The 12675-nt window shown below is 46.9% G+C and overlaps 1 protein-coding gene across 1 annotated transcript in view; it reads left to right on the top strand.

Moving 5' to 3' along the window:
- The window catches only part of Slc36a2 (solute carrier family 36 member 2), a 24338-nt gene that overhangs the window by 4228 nt on the left and 7435 nt on the right, over positions 1-12675 (top strand). The window contains exons 3-6 of the mRNA XM_021211703.2: positions 1192-1295; positions 6114-6198; positions 10267-10485; positions 11374-11472. Of these exons, the coding sequence (XP_021067362.1) occupies positions 1192-1295; positions 6114-6198; positions 10267-10485; positions 11374-11472 (507 nt within the window). The remainder of the gene's footprint in view (positions 1-1191; positions 1296-6113; positions 6199-10266; positions 10486-11373; positions 11473-12675) is intronic.

Raw genomic sequence — 12675 nt, 5'->3', positions numbered from 1 at the left:
AAGAGCTTCCTTCTTTATGGTCCCCATGATTACAAGAAAAAGAGCTTCAGGAATGGAGAGACCTTAGGGGAGGCCTCTTTGAGCTCGTCTGGTCAGCCTGCCTGTATGCCTGTATAGTGGATGTAAATAACTCCTGCCCATCCCTGCCCCTAAGGGTTATCCTCAATTCAGTGAGAGCCATGGGTCTAGGCACTGCCACACCCACGCCAGGCCTGTGCTATTACTCATGCTGTGTGGTAACTGCTTGAACCCCAGGTGAGAACAAAGCTGTATGGAATTACAGCCCCAATTAGAACATGGCTGTGCTGGCTTCATGCCTTTTCCACCCTCTTTCTGTGTGGTCTGAGTCTGGATCTCTGGACCCTGAGTTGTGGGGTTCCCTAAGAGGATGTGTGAGGAGTGGAGGAAGGCCTGAGCGGATGTGGATTTTTGCCTTGAGCACAGCCGGGTCAAGAATCCCAATGCCCCCCAAAGCCTTTCCATCAGAGAGATGGCAGCGCTTTCCTCTGCTCCTAGGGTGAATGTGGACAGTGCGTGCAGCAACCGCAGCCACAGCTTCCTCTTCTGGGATGGCTGCAGCCTGAGGCTGCTCCCTACAGAGACCTCCTACCCCTGCTAGGTAGACCTGCCTCCTGGTTCAGCTGTGCATGCTAAACCTTCCTCCTCAAGTCAGGTGTATGGGGACTGGGCTGCTGCAGCTGATGCTTCAGAGTGAGCACGGCCCCACTGGGTCCCAGTTTTCCTGAACACGTGTCTGTCTTTTCCCTTTCTTTATTCCTTCATCCCCCCCAGTTAGGTCAGTCCCTGGAGGGGTGCGGAGCATGTCAGGAAGTGTGTACATGTGTGCATGTGATACGTGCCACAACACAGTGTGGAGGTCAGAGGGCAGCCTCAGCTGTCTGTCCTGGCCGAAGTCTCTTGTTCGCTGTGTATTTGCCAAGGATACGACAAGATACCAGGGATGCAGGAAGTCTGCTGTTTCTGCCTTTCATCTTGATATAATAGTGTGTGGATTTCAGACCAGTTCTACTGTGCCTGGCTTTTTTTTTTTTTTTTTTTTTTTTTTTTACGTGTTCTGGGATTTGAACTCAGGTCCTTGTGTTTACATGGCATCTCCCCAGCTTGGCCCCTTTGCTCATTAAAAACATAATCTTAGGTTCATCTGTCTCTTAAAATACCATATGTGTTTTGTCCAACAGACTGAACAAGCCTTTCATGGACTATGGGGACACAGTGATGCACGGACTGGCTTCCAGTCCCAACGCCTGGCTGCAAAACCACGCCCACTTGGGGAGGTACTTTGCTCTTGCTTTGTTCCCAGCAGTTTAGGGTATGGAGAATACTGTCCAGGAAGGTTTTCTTCTCTGACAAGGTGGCTCAGAGGGCACTGGCAAGATGGTTCAGCAGGTAAGAACACTGACTGCTCTTCAGAAGGTCCTGCGTTCAAATCCCAGAATTTATTATAATAAATAAATCTTAAAAAAAAAAAAAAAAAAAAAAAAGGTGGCTCAGAGGTCAGACTGTCCACCCCGGGAGACAACTGCCAACATCACCTATCCAGTTCTCAGGTATCTCTGGTGACAAATGGTCATTTATCATACACTCTTAGGAAACCACACTTACCCTGCAAACACCACAGGGAAAGAGAGAGACAGCGAAGCTTTGCTCTTGCGTTACCCATGGTCCATTAGGAAAGACAGCCTAGCACTCGTTATGCAATACCCACCGGGATACACACGAAAGAGGTTCTGGCTACTACCAACTGGATAGAGGAGTGTCAGGGCCAAGGGTAGGGGAATGTGTCAGGTCAGGGTGGCCACACTGGACCGACTGAGATGGGTTCTGCATAAAGTAACCTTGAAAAATGAGGAGTTGCTTAGGGATGTTGAAGGCAGGACTTGAAGGATCCTTCAGGAACGGGGCAGAGCTGAGGGATTGGTGCAAGCCATGTTGGGGCTATGTAACAGAAAGACCAAGCAGCATGAAGGCAGAGTCAGGGTAGGGAGACTGAGGAAGGAGCTAGATGCTCAGTCACATTGCGAGTTCTATTTTTTGATGGTTTGCTATGTACTTATTTGTTTAGGGGAGGGGCTCAGAACACTGTTCTCTCCTCCTACCATGTGGGTCCCAAGGATGGAACTCAGGCCATTAGGTTTGGCAGCAAGTTCTCTTATTTGCTGAGCCATCTCACTGGCCCATATTGTATATTTTAGACCCTCTCTAAGATTTTGTTATTTTCTTTTTTTAAAAAAAGATTTATTTTTATTACTTTTAGTTATATGTGTTGGGGGTGAGTTGTGTCCCTCCAAATACCGAAAGCACTGGATCCCGTGGAGTTAGAGTTAACAGGTGGTTGTGATGTAGGGCCTGGGAACCCAACTCCACTCCTCTGCCAAGGCAGTGCCCACTCTCAACCACTGAACTGTCTCTCCAGCCCTCTTCTGAAGACCAGCAGAAAACCAAGAGAGCTTTTAATCATGGAAATAAGCACACTTGCATTCTTGAAAGGTTAATTTAGCGTCTGTGAGGGGAAGAGATGATAAGGGAGCACAGGGCAGACTTGGACAGACAAGGAGGCTTTCTTTAGTGTAGGCAATGTCCATCCTGATGGTGATGGAGACCAAGACTAAACTGTTGTCGGGGGAAATGAAGAAAATTGTCTTGGTAAGGGATTAGCTGAAAGAAAAGGAAAGCATTGAGGCTGGGGAGATGGCTTGCTATGGGTCAAAGCATTTGTTGTGCCAGTGTGAGAACCAGAGTCCGGATCTCCAGAACCCACATAGATATCAATGAGTGTGGTGGTCCATCTGTAAATCCAAACTCAGAAAGGAGAGACAGGGGAGTCCAAGAGCAAGCTGGCTGGCAAGGCTAGCCATATAAGGGGGCTCTGGGTTTGACTGAGAGACCCTACCTCAATAATGAGCTAGATGGACGAGCAGTGGAGAAAGATTCTCACATCAACCTCAGGCCTCCATATGCATGCACACACATGTGTGAACATGTGAAAAACATGCACACATGTGCACACTCACACACACACACACACACACACATGGATAATAAAAACAAACAAACAGACAGACAAAACCAGAAAAGAAGAACCAGATTCACTCAGATCTCTGCCCCCTTCTATTTTGGACAACATACATAGAATGAACATATATACACACAAAGTGAACATGCATACATACACAGTGAACATGCACACACACATACAGTAATCATGCATATGCCAGTAAACACACAGAAGCTGAAAAGAGAGGAGGGACAGAAGGAGGGAGGGAGAAAAGGAGGGAAAGAGGGAGGGAGGGAGGGAAGGGGAGAGGGAGGGAGGGGGAGAGGGAGAGTGCCTTCTAATTACTTCCTGGCATTGCATTCACCCTTGTCTCTACTGTCTTTTCATGCCTTCCACCATGGTCCTAAAAGACCCTTCTGGTTGAGCTTTCCCTAAGAGCATCTCAGCAGATGTAGGGCCAATCATTTCTTCCTTTTCTCTTGGCTGTTGGCCCGTCCCCAGCTTCCTTCCCTGTTCTCTATCAGATCCACTGCTGTTCTCTGTGTTCTGCAGGGTTAGTGTTTGTGAGGGTTTAGACACCAGATGAATGTGAGAGGGGTGCCATAAAGACACTGCCAACGTCACTGCTCCATGATATGCTTGAGAGGAAGGTTTTATTGTAGATGACACACAGAGAGAGAGAGAGAGAGAGAGAGAGAGAGAGAGAGAGAGAGAGAGAGAGAGAGAGAGAGAGACAGAGAGAGAGAGAGAGAGAGAGAGAACAGCTAGAAGCATGTGGAAGACTCCAGAGCAGAGAGAGAAAGAAGTAAGACTGCATGGCCAGCAGGCTGGACATAGCCTGGAGCTGTCTGTGAGAGAAGGAAGAATAGCCAGAGATAGGGAATCGAGAGAGCATAGTGAGACTAGCCAGAGATGGAGAATAGAATGGACACACTGAGAATAGCAAGATCGGGAATAGTGAGGACAGCTGGGTCATAAACAGGCTGAGTAGCTGGGCGGGGCCTGGGGAATTTAGGGTAGAGGAGGAGGTGAGAAAGGCTAGGATGGGAGCCTGGATTTTGAAAACTTATCAGGTACTTGGGATACTGGGAGAGCCCAGAAGCCAGCATGCACTTTGATATGCAACCACTGGTACGCGTCAGTGGAGAGTCATATGTCCCTTCTGCCAGAGGTAAGGATAAATATTCCTTTTGGCCGATGGGAACAGGTTTCATAAGTCATTGAGGAAGGCTGACTTTTATCCAACCACCAGAAAGTCCATAGTCCATCTTGAGCATATTTCTAGATATATGTCTTTTGGAGTTTGGAGAACTAGAGTTTCCTCTGGATCTGCCAGTTAGGACCTCTTCAGACTTGATTTGCCCCCCTCAAGGCTTTGTACATTAGCACAACTCAGCATCCCAGCTGCTGAGGCATAGTTGTGTCCTGTACAACATTAAGCTTCAGATACCAAATGAATGTGTCCTGTCCCCTTCTCCAAAGGCCCGTGGTCCAAGTCAAAACCAGGTCCACCGCATAAGATTATCTACCCCCTACCCAGTGGTCCATGGTCAGGGTCTGCGCATTGCAGCTCCCTAGCACTTTGAACTTGCCATCATCCTCCTGCCATAGTGACCACAGCTTCATGCAGGCGATTTTCCTCTCAGTCATTATGGAGATCATCTACTGTTATCCCCCTCTGGCTAGGTCTCACGCCACCAGTGAACCCTGCACTAGGAAGGCATGGAAACCCACTTGCTCCCTCTACACCACTGCTTCCTCATTCCTCCATCTCCACCGTCTCTCCTATCTTCCCATCTCTTCCTCCTCTCTCTTCCTCTGTCTCCTCTTCTTTCTTCCTCCTTCTCTTCCCCCTCCTATTTCTCCTTTTCCAAAGGTACTTTTCTCGTGTGCTGGGTTTTCTGGTTTCATATGTATGTGTGATGTGCATCCTTCCATATCTGTAGGAGCACATGCAGTATCCGTGTGTGTGTATGTGTGTATGTGTGTGTGTGTGTGTGTGTGTGTGTGTGTATGTATGCGTGCGCTCATGCGTGCGCGCGTGCATATGAAGGCTTGCTGGTGTGGCTAATTTCATTAGCTATCTTGCTGTGGAGATCCTATCTCCATCTTCCAAGGCTGGGAGTCCCAGAAGAACAGCATACACACCTGATGTTGTCATGGTTCTGGGGCCCTGGACTGGGCCCTGGACTGCGAGTTAACTACTGAGCCGTCATCTCTCCAGCCATAGTGGTCTGCCTAAGGATGTTTCTTTCTGTCTCTACAATTCATAACTCATCCTCTCTCACTCTCTCTCTCTCTTTCTCCCCCTACCCCACTCTCTCTCTACCCTTCCCTTCTTCCCTCCCTCTCTCCATCCCTCTCTCTTATTCTCTCCCCTTTAGGATTAAAGATCACTATATTAAGCAACTGAGGGCAAGGATAAATTATTAAGACTTTTCTCACCAGCCAACCTTTGCTGTGGATACATTTTGAGTCATATTTATACGTAGCAATAGGTTTCACTATAACACTTTTGCTGAACCTGAAACTCACTGATTTGGCTACAAGTTCCAGGGATACCTCTGTCTCCATTTTCCCAGCTCTGGGGTACAGGTACATGCCACCATGCCTGGCTTTTTACATGTGTGCTAGGGATCTGAACGCAGGTCCTCAAGCCTCTGAGCAAGCATGCAAGTGTAGCATTTCTTCAGCCCCTGAGATGCTAATTTCTTCTCATCTTACAAAACACTCTGTTATAACCCACCAGAGCAAGAGGCTCTGTGTTATCTGTGTATCTTCTATACCCAATGAAGTGTCTGACGCTGGGAAAAGTGTTTTCTGTGTTCTGGGCAGCTAATAATTGATACGAGCTTGCTCTCAGTCACAGTGAGAGGCGGGGTTGAAGAGTGCCATGGAGCTAGGTGGGACACAGGCTCCCATGCCTCGGAGCTTGATCACTTAGCTGGCTGTGAGTGTGTGATGGCTGTTCCCAAACAGCTGCTGTTACTTCCCTCCTCTGTCCTCTAGATTGTGGTAGAAGGATGGAGGTATTCATGCAGGACCACCATCCATTGGGGTTCTTTTATAGCAAGCTTCTCTCTCCTCCTTCCTCCAGGCATGTGGTGAGCTTCTTCCTCATCATCACCCAGCTGGGTTTCTGCTGTGTGTACATTGTGTTTCTGGCGGACAATTTAAAACAGGTAAGCAAGCCAAGGTAGGGGAGGACACAGAAGGAAGCTTCTCTGCCCGTTGTTTGCTTGGCACCTTACTTTATCTGAGTCCTCAGAAATGCATCATGGGAAGGGAAAGCCATGCTATCAGGTAGCTTGGCCTCCCCCACCCTCCATGTATCTACAGATTTCTGAATGTGTGTGTGTGTGTGCAAGTGTGTGTACATGTGCGTGTGTGTGTCTGTATGTCTCTCTGTGTATATGTGTACATGCTTGTGCCATCTTATTACCACAGGTGTTTTATTACAGCAATGAAGGGCTGACTATTGTAATTGATTCAGTTTGAAGCAGTCAATCACTAAGAGTGATCAATCTGTATTCTATTGCCAAATAGTTTCCAAATATTTTCACCACTGCTTCTTCTTCCTCTTCTTCCTTTTCTTCCTTTTCCTTCTCCTCTTCCTCTTCCTCCCCTTCTTTTTTCTTTTTCTTCCTCTTCCTCCTCCTCTTCCTCCTCTTCTTCTTTTCTTCCTCTTCCTCCTCCTCTTCCTCTTCCTCCTCCTCTTCCTCCTCCTCCTCCTCTTCTTNCTCCTCCTCCTCCTCCTCCTCCTCCTCCTCCTCTTCATCTTCTTCGTCTTCTCCAGATAGGGTTTCTTGTATCTCTGGCTGGCCTCAAACTTATTATATAGCCAAAGGTGACCTTGAATTCCTGACTCCTCTGCCCCAAACCACCAAGTGTTGATATTTCAAATATGTGCCAATCATGCCTAGTTTATGCAATGACAGAAATCAAACCCAGACTTCCATGTATGCCCAGCAAGTTCTCTACTAGCTAAGCCACCTCCCTGGCTAAGGATATTATTATTTGTATTATCTCCATTTTACTGTTTTGGGTTTGTTTTGTTTACTGTTTGAGGCAGGTTCTCAAGTAGCCAAAACTGCCACTATGTAGCAGAGGACTCCCTATGTCTCTTGAACTTCAGATCTTCCTGCTTCTACCTCCCAAGTACTGGGGTTACAGTGTGCCCCCAAGCCAGATTCGTTGTTTCTTACTGTTCGCCACTGTTACCAGTTGCAGGGACACACATCCCTGTGTGATCCCCTCATTTCCTAAGTGTACTGAGACAAAGAGTGTAATTGGAAGACTCGGAGCACCTGTCTGTGGCTCTTCAGAAAGCACGCTGCTCTCGGCAAACCTTCATTTACAGTCTGTTGCTCACGATCTGCATGTTTATCAGCTGTCTATCAAGACAAGCACTGTCTTGAGGGCTTATGAACTAAGTGGGATGGTTCTAAAACACAATGGGCACAGGTGCTAGGAATGCATGCTGTGGTCCAGACGCATCACTGTGAAGCCCCTGGCGGCACAAAAGGCTGCTTTTGGGAGCCACGTGTAGGCTGGGCGTGCTTAGCCAGCTTGCAGAGCGCAGTAGCTAAACCAGAGGGATGGACCACGTAAAAACTTCCAGGCAAGAACATGTGGGATTGGCTCAAGAGAGCAATTTTACTAGTTATAGAAGACAGTGGTGGCCACAGGGAGAAAGAGTCCTGACCACAGCACAGAGACCCTTTATGCAGGTCTGTGAGTGCCTGGCTAGTCATCCGGGGATGTTTCCTACTGCAGGGAGGAATCATTTAAAAACAAGCAAACAAAAAAAGCAAAGGAGAGAGAGAGAGAGAGAGAGAGAGAGAGAGAGAGAGAGAGAGAGAGAGAGAGAGAGCGCTGGGAGGTAGCTCAGTTGTAGACTGGCATTCCTAAAACTCTGGGTTCAACTTCCAGCACTACACAAACTGGGAAAGTAGAGGCAGGAGGATCATAGGTTCAAGGTCATCCTCAGCTACATAGCAACTTTGAGGCCAACCTTGGCTACATGATACCTTGCCTTAAAAAAATAAAATAAAAGCAAAAGCCAAGCTCTACATGCCCAAGCCCCAGGGCTCCATCCGGGAAACACACACACAAGAAGCAGAGAAAGATACCAAAGATACAGCTTGTGTTGATATGTGTTAAGTCAAAATAAGGTTTTAAAGTAAAAACGGATACTGTGATTGCCATCTTACAAAAGAAAACGAGTCGTCATCATGTGATTTAAGACATTATATAGAAAATGCATAGATGAATATATTGGAGATGATTCCATGCTTTGCCACCAGTTCTAATGTCAAGAGCAGCTTTACACTTTCTTCTTACAGGATTCTAGATTCTAATTGTTCTGCCATGAATTCTATAGCCTGAACAACTGTATCATTCACATTAGGGTTTTGCTTATTTTCAACTTACAGTGGACCATTCGTTTACTCCTGAACTTATAGGAAAGGGACATGTATACTACGTGTGTTGGGAGGTTGTTTTAGCCTCATTTTTGTTGCTGTGATAAAAATACCTTGACAAAAAGAAGCTTAAGAAAGAATGAGTGTATCTTAGCTTACAACTCCAGGTCATAGTCCATTGTTATGGGGAAGTCAAGGTAGCAAGAACTCAAAGCAGTTAGTCATATCACATTCACAGTGAAGAGAGAATGAATGCTGCATGATTACTACTTAGCTCACTTTCTCCATGATTATATATGGGTCCAGGACCCAATTCTAAGGAATGGTGCTGCCCACAGTGGGCTGGGTCTTTCCACATCACTTAACAATCAAGACAATCCCCTACCCCCAGACATGGCCCAGGCCAATCTAATCTAGACAAATCTAGACAATTCTTCATTAAAACTCTTTCCAGGTGATTCTAGGTTGTATCAAGTTGACAATTAAACTTAACCACCATTGGAGTCTTGTTTACAACATGTTTGGGGGCATTAACACTAAGTAGGGGTCAAGGATGTCCAGTGTTCTGTAAGTGTCCCAATACACACACACACACACACACACACACACACACAGAGAGAGAGAGAGAGAGAGAGAGAGAGAGAGAGAGAGAGAGAGAGAGAGAGAGAGAGAGAGAGAGAGAGAGAGAGAGAGAGAGAGAGAGAGCACTGAGATTCTAAATGCCAGTACTAATTCAGCCAAAGAAAGAATAACTGGTGCTGGAGAGGTACTCAGTTGGTTGAGAGCACTTGTTGCTCCTGCAGAGGACCTAGGTTCTATTCCCACCACTCACATGACAGCTCATAGCTGTCTGAGTCTGTTAATTCCAGTCCCTGGGGACTGTCTTCTGACCTCAGCAGACACCAGACACACACATGGTACACAAACATACAAGTAGGCAAAACACTCATACACACAAAATGGTAAATAATCTAATATTTTTGTTTTTATGAAGGGGTAACAACTCTCTAGGCCAGTTACACTGCAATAACTGATGGGTTATAAGTGAAAGAAAGGAACTCTGGGGGAATTTTAGGGTGGAAAATAAATGTACTGGAACGACGGAAGCTGACTTGTAAAACGGAAGAGAAAGCTAAAAGGTGGGTCTCAGAAAAGGCCAGAGCAATGTGTGTGTGTGTGTGTGTGTCTGTCTGTCTGTCTGTCTGTCTGTGTCTGTGTGTGTCTGAGTGTCTCTGTGTGTGTATGTCTGTATGTAAACAGTAGAGTGAGTGAGTCACCCCTTGGGACCTCACTGTCAGGGTCACTGTCACCATTTTTGGTTGGTCTTTGTGTCACTTGGCCTGTCTTTCTGATCACAGAGCCTGACTCACAGGCCAGCCCCCCAGCTCTGTAATCTTCAGTTTCCCCAAGGCTGAATTTAGCAGCAAAAAAAAGACTTAGTACAAATAATCAATCCAGAAGAATGGATGCCAGGAGCCAAGGCAGCAGAGCCCACTCTAAATGCAGCTATACATCGTTAAATTCGCTGTGTTGGTAGCCTCCTTTGAGGAAGTCTGGTGAAGAGGATTTAGAATAAGACATTTCATGGGCTGGAGAGATGGCACGGCAGCCAAGCCTGATGATGACCTGAGTTCCAGCCCCAGGGCCCACAGAGGGGAAGGAGAGAACCAACTCCTCTAAGTTGTCCTCTGACCTCCTCATGTGTTCTCAAGTACCCCGTACTTGCTCCAGCTCCCCCGACTCATTGTAAGAGAGTCTGGTTCTGGGGGAAGTCCACCATGTACCCGGATGTTTTTTCCTCCTCATCTTTTCCTATTCCTTCCTCAGGTAGTAGAAGCTGTTAACAGCACAACCATCAGCTGCCACAGGAACGAGACGGTAGTTCTGACGCCCACCATGGACTCTCGACTCTACATGCTCTCCTTCCTGCCCGTTCTGGGGCTTCTGGTGTTCATCAGGAATCTCCGTGTCCTTACCATCTTCTCCCTGTTGGCCAACATCAGCATGCTGGTCAGCCTGGTCATCATTGCCCAGTACATCATCCAGGTGGGTGCACACCACCCACTGGCTCCCCGGGAGACAGGACCCTTGTATCAATAATAGACAGCGGGGGCCAAGTCCTAAGATGGGTGGGTATGTTCCTCACCCTTCAGCCTAGGACCCATCTCGCTGTAACCTCCCCTCTTTGTACTGTCTCCTCTTTTGAGCTCTCTCCTTCCTGCTATGTCTCCAAATGACGCTTTTTACTACCAAATTCAGCTCTTAAAAAGGCTGTGTCTGCGGAGTTGGGGAGGCAACTCCATTAGTAAACTGTTGGCCAGTACCTGCGCTGTGGCACATGCTTGTAATTCCAGCACTGGGGTAGGGGAGTTGGAGTGACCAGAACAGAGACAGGGGGATCCCTGTCAGTCTAGTCAAACTGATGGGATCCGGTTTAGTGAGAGACCCTAACTCGAAAAATAAAGCAGAGAAGGATAAATAAAGACACTTGAATTACCCTCTAGCCTCCACATGCACCCAAATATGTACACATACACCTGTACACACATACGCACACAGAAGGACTTCTCATACTCATGCCCACTATCCATTCATACATGTTCTTGGGTGCTGCTAGGTGGCAAGAGCCTGTGCCACCACTGTGCATATGTGATACAGATAATGTTCTTTTAGAGACTTCTGGTAAACCTGCTCCCTTCATGAGAAACTGACCCTCGGTGCTTTGACAATGCCTGCATGTTCCTGCCCTCTGGCTCTTTGGTACTGTGCACTATTAAAGTCAATATTTATCAGTTTTACCTCATTCTAAAAGGCTTGCTGAACTTTCTTGGCATTCCATTTTCTCAAATCCAGCTCTTCTCCCAGAGTCCCTCCTGCTCAGAGGAGCTCAAGCGTGCCCACAGAGTGACAATCTCATATTTTTCTCCCCTGTAGGGAATTCCAGATCCCAGCCAGTTGCCACTGGTAGCAAGCTGGAAGACCTACCCGCTCTTCTTTGGAACAGCCATTTTTTCATTTGAAAGCATCGGTGTGGTAAGGTTTGAATGAAGGTGGCCTTTCCTGGGGCCTGTGAAGTGGCTTCTGGGAAAGAGCTATGAGCTCAGACTTTCTGTGTGCTCCCCGGTCATTGGCTCAAGCCTGTGGGAATTACACATGGGGTAAAAGCAACCTCTGTTCTCATTTGGATGACTTGTCACCAGCAAACAAAAAGTAGGTTACAACAGAGAGGCAATCGAGAGGCTATTTTGTCTCAGTACGTCTATTTAATGTTTATCTTCCTGGCAATATGAGGTTCCTAACCTTTGTAAAGTCAAGACTAGTGGTTGTACATCATTCAAATGAAAAGACTTCATAAACGATATAGGTGAGAGTTTGGGGGGGTTGTTTGTTTGGTTTTGGTTTTATTGTAGTGGTGGTTTGTTTGTTTGGGGGTAAGGGTTGTTTTTTTGAAACAGCGTTTCTCTGTGTAATCCTGGCTATCCTGAAACTCACTGTGTACACCAGGCTAGCCTCGAACCCAGAGATCTGCCTGCCCCTGCCTCTGTCTCCCAACTACTGGTGTATGTTACCACATTACCACTGCCTGGCAAGATACGGCGTTTTAAACGGAAAAGAGCTGTACATTTACAATGAGTTATGGGCTGGGGATATAGCTCAGTTGGTAGAGCGCTCACCCAGCGTGTACAAAGGCATGAGTTCCATCCTCAGAACCCCATAAGCTGGTATGATGGAGCAAGCCTGTAATCCCAGCCCTCAGGAGGGGGAAATGGGAGGATCAGGAGTTCAAGGTCATCCTCAGCTCCATAGTATATTCACAGCTAGCCTGAACTACATGAGACCCTGTCTCAAAAATAAAATATTTTAAAAAGAGGCAATTTCTTTCCTCTGATATTGAAGTGGAGAACACACAACAATATCATCAAGATGAGCATCTTCTCAGCCCAATGCAGTCACTCCAATCCTGCATCCCAAGCTCAGCTCACTGCAGAGCAGCCACTCAGGGTGCCCCCCCCCCCAGCTCACCTACTGAAGAGCCCCTGAATTGTCTCTAGTCTTTAACGGTTACTTACTCTAAGCACTTTTTTTTTAATTAATTTATTTATTTATTTATTTACTATATGTAAGTACACTGTAGCTGTCCTCAGACACTCCAGAAGAGGGCATCAGATCTTGTTACAGATGGTTGTGAGCCACCATGTGGTTGCTGGGATAACTCCGGACCTTCGGAAGAGCAGT

This window comes from Mus pahari, chromosome 14, assembly GCF_900095145.1.
Source record: "Mus pahari chromosome 14, PAHARI_EIJ_v1.1, whole genome shotgun sequence".
NCBI lineage: Eukaryota > Metazoa > Chordata > Mammalia > Rodentia > Muridae > Mus > Mus pahari.
This window is presented reverse-complemented; position numbering and strand designations above follow the sequence as displayed.